Source organism: Battus philenor, unplaced genomic scaffold (assembly GCF_028537555.1).
Source record: "Battus philenor isolate CCGP_79_NKW_IND1 unplaced genomic scaffold, ilBatPhil1.0.hap1 SCAF_9, whole genome shotgun sequence".
NCBI lineage: Eukaryota > Metazoa > Arthropoda > Insecta > Lepidoptera > Papilionidae > Battus > Battus philenor.
Window position 1 is genome coordinate 1,606,495 of NW_027181759.1, and position 25,329 is coordinate 1,631,823.

Genomic DNA, 25,329 nt, shown 5'->3' on the forward strand with positions numbered 1-25,329 from the left:
CCGTGTCATGTGTAGGTGAGTAGTGCATGATATGCGCATTGAGACCGCCGGGGCTCGATGTGAGGCGTGTGTCCTGGCGTTGATACGTGGAAGCGGCATCTAACGACTTCACGTGACCTTATCTATGTCGTCGGTCTGTTTGTTATTTTTTGACCACCGTTCTTGGAGACCTCACGTTCCTCCAGCCATGTATTGTCTGAGTTTTCCAAGTTGATTTTATTAACATACTCTTTCTATATCTAATAGATACAGGCGTTACTTTGCATAAGTCCATCCTAAGTAAGAAAAGGACTAATCTATAGCTACTTCCGTTATGTACCAGTAATCATGCAATAAAGTGCACCGCCCGCCAGCCCGCTGATAAATGCGCATGCGGCAAACAATGCGAATTACACAACTGCCACCGTCAAATCACTCAACACGTTTTTCACCCCTCCACGGGGTAATTGTGTACTACGGTAATTTGTGCACTTTGTTGCACGACTACCACTGCATGTACGGAAGTGGCTAAATATTGGTCCTTTTCTTACTTAAGAAGGTAAGAGAACACTAAATTTAAAAAGTCAAAAATATACACGTAAATTAATTTAAATTTGTGATCTCTCACGTGCATAATTTAATCCAATATAACACCAAGACGTCAATGTAGATAAAAGTATAAAGTGAGACATAAACTTTAAAAGAGTCGTAACAGTCCAGCGGTGGAGGACTGAGACTTGCGATAGTATGCCCGGGTTCGATTCCTAGAATACAGTCTTATATATTTTAATTCGCAACAACAAGTTTTCACAGGATGGGTATCAGCGTCCTTTGCATACCAAAACACTAGACGATCATCGCCTACATGTCTGCCAAGCGTAGCGATTATGATATATCCCCGCATACATATCTTTGAGGAAGGCTTACTATTTGCAGTTGACGTCTATGGGTTGAAACGACAACGGCGGCGACTCTTTTACATCTATTTTCCCCCCCTTTCCAGAATCCTTGTCTTAGTAACTACCAACTTATTCAAAGCGCTATTATTAAAAAGAAACTAATGTCTGTCTTAAAAAAAGTTCATTGTTTTAAACATGTATAGTTCATGCTTCGTATTGTTGATCATTACGGCGACAATATTTTTATGTACTACTCTTGGGCGTTTTCTGCGAATTTTAATTTGAACTCCGATTTGAATTTGGACGCCGTCAGTGTACTTTGCTGTTGTGTTAGGGTCTTGTATTTAACAACAAATTTATTATAAACTATATACTACAATAATTTTCTTATGTTTATGTCGAAAAATTAGAAACATAAAAAACAAGTGAAGTATAAAAATATTTTTTTTGATAAGTCAAGATTATTATATAAAATAATTTTCAATGTATTATGTACTTATGTATGGTCTTAAATACTACAATAATTTTCTTTCGTTTATGTCGAAAAATTAGAAACATAAAAAACAAATGAAGTATAAAAATAACTTTTACTTGACGAATCAAGATTATTATATAAAATAATTTTCAATGTATTATGTACTTATATATGGTCTTATATACTACAACAATTTTCTTTTGTTTATTTCGAAAATTAGGAACAATAAACAAGTGAAGTATAAAAATAATTTTTATTTGACGAGTCAAGATTATTATATAAAATAATTTTCAATGTATTATGTACTTATATATGGTCTTATATACTACAACAATTTTCTTTTGTTTGTATCGAAAAATTAGAAACATAAATAACAAGTGAAGTTTAAAAATAATTTTTATTTGACGAGTCAAGATTATTATATGAAATAATCTTTAATATATTATGTACTATGGTCTTATACACTACAACAATTTTCTTTTGTTTATGTCGAAAAATTAGAAACTTAAAAAACAAGTGAAGTACAAAAATTTTTTTTTGACGAGTCAAGATTATTTTATGAAATAATCTTCAACATATTATGTACTGTATATATGGTCTTACTAGAAGTTGTGTTATAATATACGCAATTGTCTCCCGAACAAAGCCAGTAAGCGCCCTTGAGTTGCAATTTGTTTTATTCGCCACAATCATGACTTCGCTATCATTCGTATTCTAGTTGTCACACAGGCGGCGGTATTTGACAGCGGTCGAAATGATTATAGAAATCCTCATATTTATTCTTACCGCGTTAATCGTGTATTTCATTTACACGTACAAACGTGTGCACAGTTATTTCGATGAGCGTGGTTTGAAATATAATCCCGGCTTACCTATATTTGGAAATATAGTTCGAAGTACGTTCCTAAAGAGGCATTTTATTGATGAGATCGACGCTGTATATAGGGAATTCCCCGATGAAAAGTAAGTTTTTTAATTAATTATTAACACTATGCATAAAACAAATGTTTACCAGTTAACTTTTAGCTTTACAAAAATGGAATGTATAAATTTAAATACAAAAATAAATAAAATTGTGTACATATGTTTTATATTATCTCCCTGTAGGTGATACTTATAAAGGAAGGATTGAAGATGATGAAATTAAAAAAGTCAGTGAAAAATTTATTAAAAACATATTGACCTTGCATATCTAACACGGAAATGTACTCGAAGTGATTACTAACGTAGGCCAAATATATATATATATATATATATATATATATATATATATATATATATATATATATATATATATAAATATATGTGTGTGTATGTGTGTGTGTGTATTTCTTACTACACACACACACACTCACACACATACACACAAACACAAACGCGCGCACGCGCACGCACACGCACGCACACGCACACGCACGCACGCACACGCACACACGCACACACACACACACACACACACATACGTATATAAGTGTCATTACGTTATTTATTATTTTTGAAACTATTGATTATTTTATACATACCTTATATTAATTGATGGCTAATGTGTCATCACACCTTATAAAGATTCTTCACCTGTTGTTATCCTGTATACGAGTCTATTATATTTGGGTAAAAAAACATTTCACAGTACAAAAAGAAGTAATATCTAAAATTAATAAATGTTTAACGGTTGCCGCGTTAAGTGATTCTTTAAAATTCAACAACCCCTGTCCCCTGACAATATAATAAAACAAATATGAAAATATTACAAATTTATGCATTAATCATTCCGTTTTCACGATAACTATAGGTTATCAACCTTTGATAAACAACAACTCTTCACAAGATAAAAATTAAAAACTATTATAAACAAAAAAAATTAAAAGTACATCTATTTTTAAACCATAAGACGCGCCACGATTCAGCACTATGATATATTTAAATCACATGAAATATATAACAAGGGTCATTTATCTCGGCGTATACAGGCAAAGAAAATTGGATTGTCCCCTCTTACGTAACAGGATGTACGAATTTATATGATGATTCAATTATTGAAAATTCGGTCGGAAGCTGCGACATCCTGCTATATCCTTATCTGAGACGTCGTCACTTACGACGGGCCTTATAAGAAGAGTCAGGGCTAGCCAGAGAGCATTGAAGACAGCTATGTTTACAGTTTCGCTGCGAGATCGAATTAGAAACGAGAAGTATTTAATGAAATCAGGCGTTACTTTGCGGAAGTCCATCCTAAGTAAGAAAAAGACCAATATTTAGCCACTTCTGCACATGTAGTAGTAGTCGTGCAACAAAATGCACCGCCTGCCAGCCCGCTGATAAATGGGTATGCGGCAAACAATGCAATCATACAAATGACACCGCCAAATATCACAACACGTGTTTCACCCCTCCACGGGGCATCCTCAGGAGTTATGTTACACCCATCAGTGCCAAACACCGAGTCCTTGGTGCTTGGTTGCCCGACTACTGCTACATAACGGAAGTAGCTATCGATTAGTCCTTTTCTTACATACTCTTTCTATGACATGTTCTGTATTACATCTTTTGCAAATCTTCTTCCATACATCCCATTTGCTCCATCTAAATTCCCTGATCACTATAGGTCCACGTAGCGATTGGCTTACCCAGAGTCCTCTACTGCATGTGCGGAAGTGGCTAGATATTGGTTCTTTTCTTACTTAGAAATGAGAAGATCCACAGAGGAAATATTATCTTCGATGTAGCTCGAAGAATTGCTCATCTGAGGTGGCAGTGACAGGTGCCCATCATTCGTGCAACCGATGGCGGTTGGGGCTGATTCTCGAGTGACCACGAACCAGTAGACGCGTGTCCGAGTCCACCTATTTGGACGACTACCCTGCCTGCCCACACCGCCATCAGTTGTACTAGCGACGTGCCTCGTCTACTGCTACTTCAGATCAATTCTTTGCATCAATCATATGTTCATCACAAAGTTTCTATGATCGTTAAAACTATTCTTTATAATCAACACGAAATTTTTGATTCATTTTCAGGTACGTGGGTTATATAGAAGGTACAACGCCGATCATACTCATTCGAGATCCAGAGATAATTAAGCACATAACTGTTAAAGACTTTGATCATTTCGTCAATCACAAAGCTTTTGTTCCTGAAGATGTAGAGCCTTTGTTTGGAGCCAGCCTTTTATTGATGAAAGGTAATTGTAAAAATTTTATATAACCACTTTATAAATAACATTCGATCAAAATTCTCTAAATTATAACAGACATGTACATCGACTTATAGTTTTAGATTCTGTTGTTTTCGTATTTTGTTTTAAATACCGTTCGAAAACCTTCTGTGCCCATTGTTCTAACTCATAATCTGTCGTGCCCACCTATAATTCAGTATTTTAAGTTATTGCCTTTCACTTAGACGAGTTTTAAAATGTTACCAGTTTTATTCTGCTATTTTTTATATAAGATGTTTATATATATATATATATATATATTTGTAGTCAAGTCATGTGGTGTTATGTTTTCTAATGTTAGAATTTTCTACATAGTGATTTCGGAAACTCTCATATATCTAACTTAAAAAAACAACACAAACCTATTTCTCAGGTGTATAAATAAATATAATAGTTTTTTTTAAAGAAGAACCTACGTTTATTCCGCAGACATTATCGTCCGTACCTTTGGTTTTACTACATACATTTAATATTTCCGAAAAATTTTTTGCTTACTTTTTTGAAATATTTACGTACGTCTCTTAAACTATTCCTACTTTAAATCGTAATTTATTTAAAACTTAATGGAATTCAACAAATTTTTTAAATCATGGGTGTCTTATTTATTTTTAGCGAGGTCCTAAAAATGTCAAGTTTTTAAATTACGTTTTACACGAAACATAACATGATAATACAACACTACTAGTAAATTTACAATTTTAATTTCTTTTAAACTCACTGTTACTTATATATTAGCTACGATACAGTTAGTAAATAAATTAGAAAATATAATTAAATTTTGTTATACAACGAAGTGAAGCCAAAGTCGCACAACGCTGTTACATTATAAAAGAAACAATTCAGTGTTTTAACAAAATTAAGTTGAATATTATTTATTTATTTATATATATATACACCTTTAACAAATTTTGTACAAACAGACTTAATGTCTTTAGGCATTCTCTACCAGTCAATCTAAGGTGATGCAGAGATACATAGGGGGCTAGTGACCAAATGTTGTAAAAAAGTGAATTGATTACATTCATATGGTATTTATATAAATACTATACTTATTATAATTACATAAATAGTAGTTTATAAATGTATACTTAAAAAGAAGGATATATATATATGTATGGTTTAGATTATATTTTAGTTAAGCACATTTTTAATTATAGTAACATTTGGTTTAAGATGACAACAAAGTGTAAAAGAGTCGAAGGAAGGTATAACGCGTGTCTGTGTCTAAAGATGATAATTTGACAAATATTTAAGTGAATTTTGTTCCAAATTTGTTTTCAAATCACATCCTACATATATAATATACTAATATAAATATGCTTTATACATAGTAAGATCGATTTTTTGTCTGTACCGCCTGACTGTTAACAAGTAAATGATGGCTTTGTCATTAAGTTCACTGTTACACATAAGTTGTATAAGAAGTATTTAAAATAAGAAAATAAATATTAATAATCAGTTATTAGATAGTTATGACGATTCCTCTGCCATCAGATATCAAATCGTCTTTTTAAATATATACATATATAAATATATATAAACTGAAATTTCCCATGTATTAATAGAAATAAAGTCTTCTTCGTTCAATAGTTTAATATTTTAAAAAAAAAAACTTTACTGACTTCGTATAACTGTTCAACAGACTAACAAATAAAAAAATACTTAAATTTTAAATGGCCAAAAGTTGATGAGATCAACAAAGGGATCTAAGTTAAGTTCTATAACCATCATCATGTCGACCGCGCATTTCAGGACTGCATGATGCCCTCTGCCTACATCCAGCGACTTCCCATGATCTTGAAAAGAAATGAAGAAGAAATGTGGTATAAAAGAATGGAATGAAAGATCATGTGAAGAATGGAAGCAGAGAACGGAACTAAAAAAAAAAACTAAGTGAAAAAAAAAAAAATTGCCCAAAAAAGACCCTGTCCCACCACAAGATAGGGGTACGAGAGGTCCCCAATAGCGGGGGTCATAAAAAAAAAACAGAATGCAAAGTACAAAATTTACCACACATTTCTTATGTTATAAAACATTATAACAGTAAAGCACTTTAAATAACTTTATCAACTACTTGAAACGATTTATAATAATTCTTGTTTGTCTTCGAACATTAACATCAAGAGCAATTACCTTATCTTTATTCAGATAATTGAAGTGTTTCTATGTAAACAACAGTTATTTTTTTACAAACAGACGGATATTGCGCGCAATTACTGTACTTGAATCTATAATTGACATACGATTGTTGATATTTAATGTTTATCAACAACTATCAAAGAATATGAATTGAAATAAAGTGCTTATTGAAAATATAATTTTACGATATCATGTACATGTGTAAGAGTAAATACTTTAAGGGGGTGAATGTGCGCGATTGCTGTACGCGCTGTAGCTAGGCTATATTCGATTGTTACTCGACACTGTTAGCTGTAAGAAAAGGACCAATATTTAGCCACTTCCGCACATGCAGTGGTAGTCGTGCAATGAAATGCACCGCCCGCCAGCCCGCTGATAAATGCGTATGCGGCAAACAATGCGAATCACACAACCGCCACCACCAAATTACTCAACACGTGTTTCACCTCTCCACGGGGCATCCTCAGGAGTTATGTTACACCGATTAGTGCCAAACACAGAGTCAAACAAAGACTCTGTGTTGGGTGGTGGCGGTTGTGTGATTCGCATTGTTTGCCGCATACGCATTTATCAGCGCCTGACGAATTGTATTGACTAATTGATATCTACTTGGTTTTCGGAGAAAGGTGCCATCCTTTCCTCCGAAGACATTTTAGCTGAATAGATATGGGAGCTGAAAGCGGACGCGCGATAGTAATAACAACTGCTGCATATTTCACTTAGTGCTATATAACTTTATCTGTCGCACACATCTCCCATCGCTCTCACACAAACGACACGCGTGGTTGGTTGTAAAGTAGAGATTGTGATTGGTTGATAAAAAAATGAGTTCTAGGATTGGTTCACGTAGGGTCTAGGTAAAGCGCTGGTATAATCTTCTGCGAAAAAGTGATGTCGCAGAAGGAGGCTGCCGAGAGAGAGAGAGAAAGGACATCTGAGTTCCCCGTCCGCAGTCGGAGACCTGGAAGTCAGAGGGTGTTATACCGCGCCTTTCTCCAACTCCTGAAACAAGATCTCCTGATTTACAACGTTATACAGATCGATTGATTAAGGAATCAATCGATCTGTATAACGTTATAAATCAAATATGAGATCAAGCAGAATGGGCTCGATACATTTTACTACAGCACCACATCTCAAAGCATCTGTCTGATCTCGATCTGCCTTTTTATTTGTCCATGTTTCTAGCCGAATATGAAGAAGACTTGGAAGTTGACCAGGTTAAACCTCTAGTAAATAGAACAGTAAAACAGCTAAAGAAGTTGTATAAAACGATTAGTTTTTCGTCTAGATTTTCACCGATTAAATACATAACAGCTCTACTGGTTTGAACAAAACGTCGTAATGTATACGATTACCTTATCTATTTCTAAACGAATAAAAGAAAAAATTATTGTCCAATAAGTTAAAAAAGGTATTCTTACTTTCATATAAAAATTTTATCCATCATTAGAAGAAACAGGTTCCCATCTGACTTATTTCTACATTATTAAAGCAAGGATGAATTCTAGCAAGATTTACCGAAAATTCCATCTATGTATACTTCTTTAATACGAGTATTACTATGTTGCGACGGTTGCTAAACATCTTTCTTAACAAAATTGCCTAACTTAAGTCTGCTATGACGTGATAATAATACACGTACATGTTACATAATAAATCGATTCATATTTATCTAATGTTAGTAAAGACGAATGTTAGTTGATATTTAGATTTTTAAGTATAATATCAAAATAATTTGTTATCAGATGAAAAATGGCGTGACATGCGTACCACGCTTAGTCCGGCGTTCACGGGCTCTAAGATGCGACAGTTGATGCCTTTCATGACAGAGATCAGCCGTAACGTGATACAACATCTGAAAGGTGAGATTCCGTTCTTCTACCCAATGAAGTAATATCCAAGTTTTTTTTCTATTTTTACTTAGTCATCCCTCTTTTGGTAGTTACATGGTTTTTAAGATTCAATAATTATTTCACTTTTCTTTATATTCTTTTTTTGCTCCCCTTTTTTCCGTCATAATCTCAGTCATACATTCCTCTATTTTCCGTTATAATGTCTCAATTATCCTCTGATTTACTAGTCTTCTACACATCACCTTTCTTGCTTCTCCTTTGCTCCCGAAATATCCCAGTAGGTTTCCTTTAATGTCACTGCAGAATTTAATTATTGTCTTTGGTTATATACCTCCTTGTCTATCTAATTGCATTATTAGTTTTTTAGTTATAAGTACTCGACCTGAATGAATTCCATTCTCAGATGCCTTTATGCCAAGTTACTTTATGAAACGTTCACCTAAGCAGCATAAGAACTTTATCATCATTGTGTCAATAGTAGGAAATCCACAGCTCTCTCATAGATTTTCACTAAGACTGGTTCGAAGTGGCCAGCATTTCTACCTTGTGAGTGATGAATCTACGCCACGCTTATCGGTTCGTGGTCTCCGCTCGTGTCCATAAGGCTTCAGCGGACAGAACGGATCTGTGCGTTATGTGGTCATTTCCAACATGCTTTTTCAGCTATGTCGATTCATCGCTTCAGCCTATAGACACCCACTTCAAGACATAGGTCTCCCTCAAAGATATCTTTGCGTGGATGTATCATAATCGCCACACTTGGCAGGCTACAGTTGGCGATGACTGTGTGGTATTGTGGCACGAAAAGAACGCAGCTGCCCATCCTATGAAAACTTATTTGTGAGCTGTGGTAATTTTGTAAGTAATGCATCAAGTGTGAATTAAATAAGATTGTATCCCGGGAATCAAACCTGCGACTATCATAGTCCTCAGTCTTTTTGGTCCTTCTAGTAGGTATTTACACGAGCTTTAAAATCATCGATAATTTAAATATTTTGAGTAGTAATCTACTACAGGTTCGGAATGCCGATCTGTTGAAAATAGCCGACCAGGAACTCAACAGATGCTCTTTTAAATGAAATTTAACAATTTTTTATTTATACATTATTATATCAATCATGTAAATGGTCAATAAACCAACTTCCACGCATTATGGTCAACTAAAAATTCTAATAAGATTGTTAAAGGAAGATTTATTTTTGATTGAATATATTTAGGATTATATGTATAATAACATCTTATTACAATTATATTATTCATACTGTTAGTAAATTTTTAAACATGGGATATTAAAAATGTACTTTATTTTAATTCTAGAACATACCACGGAAGACATAGACGTGGCAGACTTGATGCGACGATACACGAATGACGTCATCGCCTCTTCCGCCTTCGGCTACCAAGTGAACTCAGTGAAAGAAAAAGAGAACGAATTCTACAAAATGGGACAAACACTTTTTAATTTCACCGCGTGGCAGAGATTCCTATTATTTTTAACGAGCGTGTTTCCATCAGTGATTAAAGTATGCTTTTTACATAACTATTATTATTTTTATATACAGGATGTTTGGTTTATAAACACTTTAAAGGGGTGAATGTAATTTTCATTTTAGAAAAGTTTAGAAGATTTCACACCTATCAGTATCAATCAGCCTATATAAAGTCATCACAATGAAATACATTAATTTATTTCTTCTATTAGAACACGATAGATTGACAGATAGTAAATAATAATTAACTTTAATATTTATCAATTTTAATTTAGAAAAATCTCGGAAAAATTTAATGGCCTACATTTGCCCATTTAGAGTTATTATGTCTATAACTAATGAACATATATAGTACGTAATATATTGGTGAATTTATTCTTTTTTTTTTTCAGTTTTTTTATTCATTTATTTATTTTCAGTTCTTTGGTTTTGAAATATTTTCAAAGAAATACACGAAGTTTTTCGATGATTTGGTAGCTACCACGATGGAGCATAGAGAGAAGAATAACATAGAACGACCGGATATGATTCAACTGCTAATGCAAGCCTCTAAAGGTACGACATTAAACAAAAAATTAGTGTTTTATAATCACGAGGATATCGGAGAGCGCTTCGATTTTTAAATACCAATTTGGCGCCAAATGGAACAATATTTATTTAAATCTAAAATAGGTAATATGACGATATCTCTAACACTGAGTAGAATTGAAATGTCTATTATCCACAACATCGATATAAAAGAAGAACCTTATTTAAGAGAAAAGAGAACCTTTGGTCATATGTTTCTTTAATGTACATTTATTTACCAGGTAATTTGAAAACAGAGGAAGCGGATAAGGATGAAATTGAAGACCACAGTAAAAGACAAGGTCCTGTAAAACGTAAGTTGCTTATAATTAGTTTATTTTATTTAAGACAGCAAAGAATGAACTGAAACTGCTATAAATATATGTATTAGCAACTTATTAATAATAATATCAATCATCTCTGTAGCCGTGGCATAGTGATAGGGTATTGTGACTTAAAATACTAGGGCGATATGAATGACATCGCTCACAAACGGCATGGTAATAAAATTCAATAAATTATTTATCATCCATCAATCTCTTATTCTCTTGCTGATTTTGATTCTATCTAGAGTAAGAACTTTACATAGATAATACAGTAAAGATTGCTTAAATATCGTAGAAAGGACAACGCTAAAACAAAGAATGCATTTTATGAACGACCCGGTCGGGGCTGACGGCGCGAGATCAAAAAGCCGCAGGAGAGATAATTGATGTTATATTATTATGTGGCCTCTATTGTGCGTACCTTGCTTTATTGTATTTTTCACTGCAGCTAGCAGGGGGTTATAAATAAAGTACGGTCTATAACAGAGGTTTATTCAGATGTCTTTTTTGTTTCCTTACCTCACCTCATCCGCGTCGAACCATCTAGAAGACAGGTCTCAGGATGGTGGAAGGAAGAGAGTTTTCTTCAGACGTCTTGTGAGCAATACGAAGCGAATTTCGAAGCGTTAGTAGGCATGTTACCGGGTGTCAAAGTTAAGCAGTGTTCGCAAAGTTATAGTCTAGTATTTGTGGTGGAGTTTAACAGGTTAGGTAGGCGACGTTAGAGACAACACCTAACGAGCTGGAGCATAAAAATTAAAACAATTGGATGAAAGATATACAGATTATTTTAAAAGTCATCCGCCTACAACTTTAGACACACCAATGCCATAATAAATTATTTGTCATGCGAGTGAAAAAATATTTACATAAAACTTTCACCACTCATTCGTTCACATTAAAAATTGATTCAAAATTAATATGAGATAGTCTTTAATTCAATATTCCATCAAGCACTAAAGATTTAATACATATTCAAAAACAACAACACGTATATCACTTGACGCCGTTCGCCATTTTTATATTTCATATTTTCGGCGTGAGACGCGGTTTTGACAGCCGCCTACAAATCATACGCCGCGCGTCCTTAGTTTTTGCGCATGCGTAGACCGATGGATTGACAGATAAGCGAATGCATTTTGACAACAGTGATTATTTCGCCACATATTAATAAAAAATAATTATTACTTTCTAAATTTAAATATATTTTTTTCTTTTTTGCCCATGGACGCCTACTGCAAGGCACAGGTCTCCAAGTATAGATGGTCATGATGCCCGGTCCTGCGCTGCCTGCATCCAGCGATTTCCCACGACCTTAAATATGTCGTTTGCCCACCTAGTGGGATACCTACCCATGCCGCGTCTGCAGACTCGTGGCCGCCACTCGAGATTGTTTCGGATCCTACGACCATCGGTTACACGAGTGATGTGCTTCACACGCTGCCATTTCAAACGACCAATTCTTAGAGCTACGCTGGTCATTTTGATTATTCTGCGGATATCCGCAATTCAGATTAGATCACAGAGAAACTCCAAACAAAAACATTTTGTTAATGACGCTAGTATATAGTTATATTGTTTCTGTTTTTAATGGTCCACCATATTTTTTTTTATTAGAAATCGATCACGATCTTTCTGGTGCAGTAACAAAATATACAAAAACATTAGCGGTACTATCAATGATGATTGGTATTTTTTTTTCAGAATGGTCTCAACGCGATTTGGCCAGCCAGGTATTTATTTTCTTTATCGCTGGATTCGAAACCTCCGCTGGTGCACTGGTGTTATGCATACACGAGCTGGCAATAAATCCACATATCCAAAAGAAGCTGTACCAAGAAATTAAAGCGTTTACGGAGAAGAATGGAAATCTTACGTACGAAACTATCAACGAATTAAAATATTTGGATTGTGTTATAAACGGTACTCGGTTTTTATAAAGTTTTAATTGTCTATAGCAAAGTTCCCCAAACTTTTTTGTATCGTAGACCCCTTGCCATGTTTTTCCGTGTTGGGTAGACCCCCTACTTACCTGATATTGTTTTTCTGTAAATTTCTAACTGCAGTGATGTTTAGTTTATGTTCAAAATACATTGCTACGACAAAGCGAATACCAACATCCTACAACTCACTCAATTTTATAAACATATATAATAATTTTTTTACTTCATAGGTACTTTTATAAATAATGTAAATGTTTTGATATTATAAGATAGTATGATGTAAGTAAATATGTACTATCAGTGTATGTGTTGAGATCTATCGTGGACCCCATTTTCATTTCATGGACCCTCAATTTTTTTTTCGCTGTCGTAGACCCTTTGCAGGTTGTCATAGACCCCTAGGGGTCGATATAGACCACTTTGGGAATCACTGGTCTATAGCATTACATTTGTTTTGGAGGCTGAAGTAAGAGTGGGCGGGGCTCATCGCTCGTTTGGGCAGAAAGGTTCTCAAATGACGATCACAAGCCGGTAGACTGGGTGTGGGTAGACCCACCACTAGGTAGACCGTTGTCAAAGCTTAGGCCGCTTGAACTGGATCTTAAAGATAATTGGATCTTGGCTATCTTTTGGTGGAGCCCTATCAGTATCTTTACCTTGCAGTAGGTGAATATTCAAAGGTCGCTACTACCCGTCCTCTGAAAAATTGTTTGCGAGTAGTGGCAATACTTAATAATTAATGCTCAAAGTGCGAATTATATGAATATGTATCTCAGGAATCGAACCCCCGACTTGACCCTTTTAGTGCCAGGAGCCGATATATCGACTCTTGCTACACTGGCGGGAAGTGCCACAGCCGACATATCAACTCGCGTCTCGTAGTGCTTTACTAATCGCATTGCGGAAGAACTTTATTTCAAAATAAATTTATAATACGTCATAAATGATCTTATTCATTATGATAGGATTAAAAAATGTAGTTTTTAATTTTAACTCTGCGGACGACGATCGAATGTGGAGGTACCGAAATCTAACATGAACACCGATGGTGGTCGTTCCAGCGACATCCTAGCTGCGGCGTCATTTGCTGTGGCTTTGGAACTTATCGAGATATACATAATAATTAGTTTATAAATTATGATGAAAAGATGGCTTTTTGTATATGAAAATACGGTGTGTAAGAGGGAACTTAACATTTACTATTTTTACGAAAATTTATAATTTTTGTTATTTATATAATTTTTAACGAGTAGAGTAAAAATGGTCAATGTATTGTTTTCTACTTCATCCAAAGTACGCTGATTTTTGAATCATGTAAATATTATTTTTCCTTAGGTTTTATGCGCATTTTTCCAGCTGTAGGAAAACTGAAATTCAGCCGGTTATTCTCGCATAGGCACATCCTTTTCGCCCCGCACTAAAAGGGTTAAAATCGCAAGTCTCACTCCTCCACCGCTGATCTACCACTGCTATTAACAGTTATGCGTTATAAATTATTAAACATTCTGATGAACCTGTTTATTGAAGCAATAACTGTGCTTATTGCTATACACAACAATAAAGAAATTAAATGCTAAAAATTAAAGTATAGAATACTGATTGCATTTTGGTAATTTTAGAGACACTGCGACGGTGGGCGCCTGCCTTGATTTTGGACAGAATTTGTTCGAAGACATACGAATTGCCACCATCACGGGAAGGTGGAAAACCATGCAAAGTAAGTGATTTAATTTGGATATCTACTAAATGAATGTATAAATTACTTTTATCGAATCTAGTATTGCATGAGATGTAGCACGGTTGACTTTGAAAGGGTAAACTATTGTAAAGACGTCAGTATGTATCTTTATCTTTTCTTAGAGCTGAAACTCTAGTAAATCTCTTTTCTTCTTCTTTTCAGCCTTCTTCTCTGAGGCATTCGCCTTCTCCAAAGATTGTCACGATGATTAGTCGTGCACTACTCGCATCCAGCGACTTCTAGCGATCTTAACTATTCCGTTAATCCACTTAGTGGTGTGTCTACCCACACCGCTCTATCAGCTCGTGGTTGACACTCGAGAATCACACCTACACAAAATATATGTGTAGATGAAGCAATTCACATACTCTTTAGTAGCCTATGTACACTTTTTTATATAGTAATATATATAAGAGAAGACAAAATACGCGAGAATATCGCAAGTATAAATAAGCCGTCCTTAGAAACCTGCCAAAAGTTTTTTAATAATATTGACGCCTACTAGCGTATTAGGTAAATACATCTTTAGCCGATCGATATATATATATTTATATATATTGATTATTTAATGGAATCAGGCGTTACCTCGCCAGTCCATCCTAAGTAAGAAAAGGACGACGCTCTGTGTTTGGCACTAATCGGTGTAACATAACTCCTGAAGTTGCCCCGTGAAGGGGTGAAACACGTGTTGAGTAATTTGGCGGTGGCGGTTGTGCGATTCGCATTGTTTGCAGCATATGCATTTATCAGCGGGCTGGCGGGCGGTGCACTTTATTGCACAACTACCACTGCATGTGCGGAAGTGGCTAAATATTGGTTCTTTTCATACTTAATATATTGATTAGAAAGTGTTATTGTACCCATAAAAAAAGTTCTCGGGAGCAAGGAGAGGTTATATCGGATTTGCACCGGTTACAATCCCCACTATGTGAAGGTTGTATTACGCTACCGTAACCATTGTATAGGGGACATCTATCAATTTGCGCTGAAATAAATAGAATTAAAAGATACAGAATTTATTAATGCTCTTTAAAACAAAATAGCATCGAACAAGTGGAGATTTATTTCTGTTTGCATCTGATACGATCTCAGCATAGATCTTCATACCTCATATTCAAGCACAGTTTCACAATGTCGATAGTAGAAATGAAAACTTATTGTCTTCAAAAAAAGTACATATTTTAAATTTCAAAGTTTAATTTTAAAATATTCTTTTTTCGAATTCGAACGTAATTGTTTATCTATCTAAATACTAATATATTTAAATTTAAATATAGTTAAATGTTCCATGGATGTTGAAAAAAAAAAGTCCAATTTTTTTTAAATAACTCCTCCAACAGAATTATTACAGAAATGATTCAATTTGCAGCTGAATCCAGGTGATGTTGTCTATAACGTGGTGAATTCGATTCACTTGGATCCCAAGCATTATCCAAAACCAGAGGTGTTTGACCCTGAACGATTTTCAGAGGAGAGAAAGCATGAAATAAAACCTTTCACGTTCATGCCTTTCGGTGTTGGCCCGAGAAATTGCATTGGTGAGTTTGTATTGACTTATAAGTGGTTGTAGCAAAAATAATCAGTAATAAAAAAATATAACGAAAAGTATAGATTCATAAACAATTTGTGAAGCTGATTTCGAACGCAGTTTTAGCATATTTTTAGATTTATAGGTAAAAATAAATAAAGATCGACGATATATACTTATAAATAAACATATATTATAAACTACTTATTCATTAATTAATGTATGTCGTATCTAATAATAAATAAAGTAAGGATGATATAAAAAGAAAAAGCGAAGCGCCTGTTGATTTTCAATACAAAAAATGCAACCTATATCTCGTTCTACAGCAAATTTTTACAGGTTAATTGGTATTATTTAATAATTTATTATATCCAAAGAATCAATCGTTTCAGAAATAATAAATAACCTAATCAAATTATACTAAATATCGTTTTTAAAATTATAATTACTACTTATTAAAATTAATTATTTTTTACTATCTATACCTGCAGACTTTATGAGGTCAGAAATTATTGCCCCCGCGCATTCTTATAGAAAAAGTAATGTAACATATTGCAGAGTGATCACTTTATACAGATTTATTGGAAAAGGGTGTAACAGCTTTCTGCTAACAAATAAGCTAAAATATATATACCCCTTTAAAGCATTTAAATCTATAACCATTTACCCTGATAACCTTTACCTGTATTGAAAAATAATTAACAATTTTGCGATTCGTACAAATGTACATACAACATTTGGGACATTGTTAAACTTTTTAAAACCATTATATATATATATATATATATATATATATATATATATATATATATGTGAGTGTACTTGGATTTGCGTGTATGTAACGCAAGTAACATATCCTTTAGTATAGTTTATAATGTTTTTGTCACTACGTTTAAATATATTTATTTCAGGTTCCAGGTTCGCGTATTTGGAAATAAAAGTCCTAATATACCATCTAATGTTGAACTTCGAGATACGAAAATGCAAGAAGACGACAGACCCTATTGTTTTAGAACCGTTTAATTTTAACTTGAAGGCATTGGGAGGATCATGGGTCAGACTGGAGCCAAGGCAGTAACCAAAAATAAAATAATATACAAGAGGCGTGTTCAGAGACGTAATTGATCGAGAAATTTTACATGTCATTCATACGTCACTCAAACATTGTGATGAGTAGAATTTCCAATGAGGTATCCTCTCGAACTTGTTCATAATCATCATATCAATATTTAATGGAATCAGGCGTTACCTTGCGGAAGTCCATCCTAAGTAAGAAAAGGACCAATATTTAGCCAACTTCCGCACATGCAGTTGTAGTCGTGCAACAAAGTGCACCGCCCGCCAGCCCGCTGATAAATGCGTATGCGGCAAACAATGCGAATCACACAACCGCCACCGCCAAATTACTCAACACGTGTTTCACCCATCCATGGGGCATCTTCAGGAGCAATGTTACACAGATTAGTGCTAAACACAGAGTCTCTGTGTTTGGCACTTATCAGTAATGGTGTAATGCTAGCGGGCTGGCGGGCGGTGCACTTTGTTGTACGACTACCACTGCATGTGCGGAAGTTGGCTAAATATTGGTCCTTTACTTACCATCATATCAATTATAGAACCCTACTGGATATACGCCTCTCCCATTGATTTCCAACAAATTGTTTCCAAATATGATTAAGATCCAATGGCCTTAAGAAAATTGTCTGTACACTTTGTTGGTAGATGTCCTAAGTAAGATTTTGATTTTGATAATATTATTGTGGAATTTGATGTGTTTTTATTTTATAAGTATTGTATAAATTTTATATTTATTATCGACGGTATATATGAGAAAGAAGATGGAATGAAAGAATTGACCGTAGAGGAATATAGAGTTGAAAAATATTACAATGTATAAAATATGTTATCATTTTTTTTTATTTTAATAAAGTTGAATTAAGAGATTACTGATTTAATTTTTATTTTCAACTGCTACTCCATTAAACTTTTGTATCTTGGGGTGCCCTAGACCAGCCGCTCTATTACATCAAGTTTTATGTTTTTATTAGTCCTTGATGCAGGGGCATCATGTAACTGTCGAATATTGTACCGTGAATAAAACTGAAGACGCTCAATTGCACACGAATTTGGTTTTTTAAATATGCTTTGATTGAGAACATACTTTGTTTTACTATCCAATGAAAAATTCGCATAAATAATAAAGCTAGTACTACTTCTTTTTTTCTCTTTTGTTTAATGGTTACAGAATTAAATTAATTTAAATTTCGAATTTTTCTACCGGACATTCTGTATTATTTACATATTGGAAAAATTTATTGAAATGTCACGGTCATCATCTTCATAATGTCAGCCAACAGACGCCCACTGCAAAACCTCTATTTAAAATCGCCACGATGAAAAGTTTCAATACATAATGTTTGCGGTATACAGCCCGGACCGGATTGACCATAATTCGAACACGTGTTTTCGTCTCGATTTGGATATACGGTACTTCTTTTCGACACTGTCGTTAGGAAATAGTATTTTTTTATTTATTTCACAAGTGAACCTTCCTCGTGAATCTTTTAAAATAGGAAAAATAGCCTAATCGATTAAGCATTTCTTGAGCTTTGCGCTTTAAATATGTTTATATACATAAGACATATATAGAACCTGGCAATAAATTCGATATAAGACAATGAAGGTGGAACATAGTGACATTATGGTCTGAAATATATTTTATTGAAATAAACACAAAAAAAGGGATCAGATTAGATCGTATTTTCTTTTTCTTCGGTTTCGTAACAGCTGTGTTTTTAAGTGGGAGGGTAGTTAGCCCTCCGCACAACCCCCAATGTGCTGGAGGACCACATCTTTCATTGGTCAACGGGCCCTTCGGGCCTAGCCGGCTAGCTTAGCTAGGCTGTGCTACCGACCATCCCTCCATCTGCCACCCGGGGGACGCCCCCCTACGCTGTGAGGCCCAGCGCGGCACATCATTGGCGAATATAAAGCTCAACGAATCCGCTGGCTTGGTCACTTGGAGCGAATGGGATCGGATCGGAGCGTGAAGGTAGCTTACCTGGAAAAACCGAGGGATCGAAGACCAGCCGGTAGACCCAGGTATCGCTGGATCGATCGCGTTGAGGCAGACTTGCGCGAGTTCAATGTCAACCAATGGCAGACGATGGCGCAAGATAGAGGAAAGTGGAAGTCTCTCGCTTCGGAGACCAAGACCCACTTTGGGTCACTGAGCCAGTGGAGTAAGTAAGTAAGTAAACACGAAATAAAAAACAAAACCTTAGCACGAGAAGAGCAAATGCATTTTAAAATATTCCCGATTTGGCACGATAAACGCGTCATTAAATCAGTTAGGTTGTTAGTACGTAATTTGGAAGTTATTTTAATGTGGATCCATGGCCGGCCCAGCGGTACGCCGACCGCAGGATATAAATTCGCGTTGTCGGCACTCTGTTGCGGGTACCATTATAACGCGGATTTTAGCAACGAAATATTTTGGTGGCCGTGAAAGGAAATTTAGATGAATGCGCTGGATGGGAATAGACAATACAGTAATATATTTAACCTCAACGGGGATCAATTGTTCTAGCTAGTTACGAAATATGTACCGAAATAACGTTTAATATTTCTTTTACTAGATCAAAATCAATGTAACATATGTATGTACAAAAATTATTATAAATTTTTCACGTAATAATTTATTTTCATTCTCATCTTCCGTCCTTTTTAATGTTTATCATTCGTTCTCTTTCCTTCACTTCATATGATCTTTCATCTTTTAGTTTAGTATTTCTTTTACTAGATCAAAATCAACATAACATATATATGTACAATAATTATTATAAATTTTTCACGTAATAATTTATTTTTATTCTCATCTTCCGTCCGTTTTTAATGTTTATCATTCGTTCTCTTTTCTTCGCTTCATATGATCTTTCATCTCTTTCCACTCTTTTCCATACATACATTGCCTCACTTTCATCGTCTCCTCTCCTGCATTTTATATTTACCTGCCTGGTCTGCATCATTCGTCTTCTACCTAAACCATATCGTCCTCCCACCAAACCATCACATGTCTTATATACCTTTGTATACTTAAAGTTAAAACAGTATATGAATATATTCATGTATTTCTGATAATATGAAGATAAGCGAGATAGCAAATGTACTTCTATTTTTTTCTTTTTATTTTCCAGATGCAAACAAATATCTTTATAATTTATTTATTTATACATTTCTTATACAATGTATATATGTATTCACGAAACTAAAAATGAATTATTACTCCTAATGTTTACTTTCTAAAATGAAGTATAACTATACGTCCAAACATATTAAATAAAATAGAAATTTTCTTGGAAAATTGCTCTAATAGATATGAAATTTATATTAACGAATAAGTTAGATTATGTTATCAGATCGAGCGGGAAATTGGAAGGACCTTGGACGTCGGAGAAGGTATTTTAATAAAATATTTTATTTATTTTGTTACAATATTACTAGGTCACGAGAAAAAGATTTTAGACTCCGATAAAGTACTGCTACCGTCGGGATTCTTTACAATAAAGTTTTGATAAATATATCGATATATATTAAAACTAATCCCTTTATTATTCGATAAATATTCTCCTAATATTTTAAATATGTTTGTTAAGAAGATTGACTTCAAAAATGGCGTAACTTAAAACGTTTTATAACGTTATACGAACCTATATGTATACATTGAACTCTTGCGCATTTGACAGTTGGCTTTGTATGTTCGACAATTCACAGGCTGTAAAACGCTTTTTTTATTTTCGTTTAATGGTTTCTTCGGTCGGTATTTAATTATCAAAGCATTACTTCATTTATATAAATAAATAAAGTCATCGTTTAAATATATGTTACATTAATTATTTTTTACTTTCGAATGCGACCAATATGCTTTAGCAGTACACAGTCAACAGTCTGCCAGGACAGACAGTAGTCAAATTATTTTTTGTTGATATTAATATAACATCGAGCCATGGTGAAGAATTCTAGAAAAAAGAAAAATTGAAGTAACCGGTCATGCCCAGCGAATTGGCAAGTTGAAGTGACAGTGGGCAAGGAACACAACAGCCTTAAGGTTGTGAAGGAGACGATGGACTAGCAGGCGTAGCGTATCGACTCCCACACGGTAGATGACAGAAGTCGTCTTACATTTCTAAGGTTCTGCAGTGAAGTAGTCTAGTAGATCATTACTAGGAACAGAAACAAGGATTAAAATAAAGAGTCTCGTAAATAAAAATTGTAATAAAGAAAACGTGTAAATATATCCTGCGAAATAAAAACCAATGAAATTAGTAATGTAAGCGTAGAAAGAAAGGCGACGTATGAAACAGCAGAATATAAAGAATAAAAGATTTTGAGGAGAATATGACGAAAAGAGAAAAAAAATTTGTGAGGACAGGAGAAAGAGCAATAAAAATTTAAAAAAAATATTCACACCCAAATTGTAACGTATCTGTGCTAAACAAAGCAAAGGAAACGAGTGTATTAAAAAAAAGAGTAACACGAACACCTAGACGGCAGACAGACGGTCATGTTTGGGCAATCCTATGTCCAGCTGTGGACGTTTTACGGCTGAATTGATAACGTTGTTGAATTATTTAATCTGTAGCGTTTACGTTTCGTATTTCTGGCCACAATACTTTTATGTGAAATTATTTTTGCGCGTTCGAATTTGAATTCGAACGCCGATTTGAATTCGGACGCTATCAGTGATGTTGTCGCTGTCATCGTGTTGGAGTCGTGTAAACTGTAAATACTCTTAGTACATACATGAGTATACCTTCTTCGATCACTATTGCTTTTGCGTATGAAACTAATTACACTAATATTATTCGTAAAATTATTGCAACTAACTGACTTCATTAGCAAAAGCTAGTATAAAAATTATTATTTTCCAAAGCACCTTCATCTCGCAGGCAAGTCGGAGCAAGTTTGTAAAACTGTGAAATAAAATTTTACGAAGTCAACGGCTATCTCGCCTCTAGCTACCGCTCCGAGCGAAAACCTCCCGGCGGAAAAGGGAGCAAATTGTATTGGTTCTGTTATTATGAGGAAATAGCTTATAGCGGAAGTTGCACGGTCGATTTATTTTTTTGTAATAAAGATAATAGACCAAACACGAGATTGTTGGCCGAGATACACTTTTAAATTTTAAATGTCGTTTACATTACGATACACTTTGAGATTTTTAATAACTATTGAGTGTGTGACTTGATCTATATTTAAAATGCTCCCACACATGACTCTATTATTTATGTCAATGGATTAGAATCTCATTCGATCCTTCCATGAGCATGGAGGAGATGGAAAACTAGAATAATATCTAGTTCTCCTATTCTTTGAATGGTTTCAAAAGGTAATCTAGTAGCAAGATTTTCGTATGCCCTTTACTCGAATCTATATTCTGCTGATCATTTTTTTTCTTAAATCACCTGATCGCCTCCAGTGATTTATCCAAAAATAAATGTTAAAAAATAACAACCTTATGAATAACTCGAAAATTGACATAAAAATCTAGCATTCAATTTATAGAAAACAGCATTTATAGCTACCGCCTCTATAGACTTCCAATATATCTAGATTTAAGCGACATGAATCCAGTTACAGTAACAAAATCGTCTATCCACACTGGCGGTGATGTCTTACGTTGATTTCTCTGGTATTTGGTCTTTATTCCAGAACCTTAAAGCCTTAAAGATTTCACAATAGATATAATTTGAATACAGATCAAAGCAAGCTACGAATCCATCGGGTAGATATTTTTATTTATTTTATTATTTATTCGTTTATTTATTAATTAAATATACCCTTCTCTTTCGTATCTTTCATCTCCATCTAAAGGTTGTCTGGTATAAATCACCTGTAACGAATCGGATCTTATACCTCTACATAATTTTGTGCACCATAGATAATAATGGTGCACAATTAAGTATAAATAAATAGACCTTACAAATGCTGTTCTAAATGCAATTATTGCAATATTATTAAAGAAATCTAATTAAATAGATATACTCCTGTTACACGACTGTGTTAATGTCATCAAAAGCCTCGATGCAGGCTGCTTATATCCGCTTCTATTAGAAGGATTTTGGGGAGACTATTTTCTACTGTAATTATATTTTATTAGTGTGATTCTACGTGTTTCCTGCCAATGTAAAATCATAATTTCGATATTCCGTACAACTTTAATTCTAATTAGTCTATCAATATAGTACAAGAACAGTAACTTATTCATCTAAACATCGAGAATTAAAAATGTTTGTAAATTTATATAATTTCCGTAAAATGTTTAATGAAAATAGTATTACAAATTAAAACTTCCGACTATAAAATAAACTTCGAACAACTGTGTCCATAACTGGCAACATGCCACGGAAACCGACACTTAGTCTTAATTTCTTCAAGTTTTGAAAATGTTCCTGCCTTGAAGGTATCTATGGGGGATATACCTATAATAGTCACGAATGACAGGCGAGTTGGGGCATTATGGTACGAAGAGGACGCTACTGTCCATCCTCCGGAAACTAGTTTTTTACCAGTGGCAATCCTGTATTATTAATACACACGATGTGAAATATAATCTTACATTCCGGGAATCGAATCTGCAACCTACGACCAAGTCTCAGTCCTCTACCACTGAGCTACCACCACCATTGACCACTATTGTACTCTAATACGACTTTTTTTTTTATTCGTACCCCTATCTTTGGTCGGACAGGGACTTTACGGGCAATTTATTTTTTCACATAGTTATTTATTATTTCCATTCTCTCCTTTCGTTCTTCACATATTCTTTCAATCTATTCTTTCATGCCACATTTCTGCTATCTTTGCCTTTTACTCTGTGACCTTTCATTCCTCCCTCATTACATGTTACATTTTATCTTTATTTCTTTTCGTTTACATTTTTATCACATTTTATATCACATTTTGAGTTACTTTTTATCACATTTTTCCTTATAGTCTATTTAAAATTTTTCTTATTTTCTTTAATTTTTTTTTGTATCACTTTTTTAATTATTTTCTTGCAGTATGAGAGGAATTCTTCCCTAGTATCCTTTCCGCCTATCAGGGAGGCTCTAATACGACTTAAAGCAATGATGCTCTTGAATGCGCCCTGACTTTAGAGCCTAGTTACGGCGATAAATATTGCACATCGACCTTTGGAAAGAGACAATCGGCTAATTTAGGCTTTGTAGAGCATTATCTCTGTCCCACACTACCTATTGGACGTTTTGTCAGTCGTGCGACAGAGATAACGCTCTACGAAGCCGAAATTATCCGATTGTCTCTTTCCAAAGGTCGATGTGCAATATATATCGCCGGGTATCGAAGTTTAGTTTGTAGACTTTTTTTGCAATCAATTTTGCAATAACTTTAATACAGTAGATAGAATAATTCAATCCCAAAGAGGAATTTTTACAAGTTCGCCCATCTTTGTGTAAATTTCCAGCTTATTTCATAACAATATTTCTGATTGTCTTATAATGCAAGTAATAAAATTATGTCAGTAAAATAGATACTTTTGAGTCTATTTCTCCGATATTTATATATATAAATGTCAGTATATCCTAACCATATCACATGTATGTTTATTAAATTCGTATGCTATAAAAGAAAATTCGAATTCGTTTTGAAAATGTTTGTCTAACAAGCTAACTTAAGTTTGTTTAACTCGCGGCTGTTCTAAGAATGTACGATAAACTTTGTCTGTATTATCTCTCAGAGTATTATGCGGTTGGTATATTTGAATACTAACTTTGATGCTCGGCTCTTGTTAATTAATAACATGCATCGTTATGATGTTTTTATTAATCTAGTGGACTTTACCTATTTAATTATTTTCATTTATTTACATTGTTTTCTTAAGTGTTCATCACTAGTATGATCACCTATTTCATAGACACTAATGATATGACCGAATAAACGTCACAAATAAATAGTCAATTAATAATTGGAAAATAAACTAAAAATAGAATAAGAAAATAGTAGTATTATATTAAAAAAGTCAAACCCAAAAAAAGAAAACTGTGATATAAAAATAGGATAAGTAATAAAATAAGGAATAAAATAAATGTATCTAGACACTTAAGAGTAATAAGGTGATGGAAGGAAGGCGATGAAAGCAAGAAGGAATAAAAGA

At 34.1% G+C, this 25,329-nt stretch overlaps 1 protein-coding gene across 1 annotated transcript; it reads left to right on the top strand.

Moving 5' to 3' along the window:
* Positions 1-2,073: 2,073 nt before the first annotated feature.
* Positions 2,074-17,443, top strand: LOC137932220 (probable cytochrome P450 9f2). The gene is made up of 10 exons (XM_068775821.1): positions 2,074-2,316; positions 4,371-4,534; positions 8,455-8,571; positions 9,880-10,085; positions 10,472-10,607; positions 10,862-10,921; positions 12,650-12,868; positions 14,508-14,605; positions 15,996-16,164; positions 17,066-17,443. Exons 1-10 carry the CDS (start codon positions 2,108-2,110, stop codon positions 17,230-17,232), a joined length of 1,545 nt encoding a protein of 514 aa, XP_068631922.1. The 5' UTR covers positions 2,074-2,107; the 3' UTR covers positions 17,233-17,443.
* Positions 17,444-25,329: the final 7,886 nt, after the last annotated feature.

Excerpts from the sequence above, each read along its gene's own strand:
- LOC137932220 (XM_068775821.1), top strand. The coding sequence starts at position 2,108 with ATGATTATAGAAATCCTCATATTTATTCTTACCGCGTTAATCGTGTAT. Across the intron at positions 10,086-10,471 it reads TGTTTCCATCAGTGATTAAA|TTCTTTGGTTTTGAAATATT; the intron begins GTATGCTTTTTA and ends ATTTATTTTCAG. Across the intron at positions 14,606-15,995 it reads AAGGTGGAAAACCATGCAAA|CTGAATCCAGGTGATGTTGT; the intron begins GTAAGTGATTTA and ends TTCAATTTGCAG.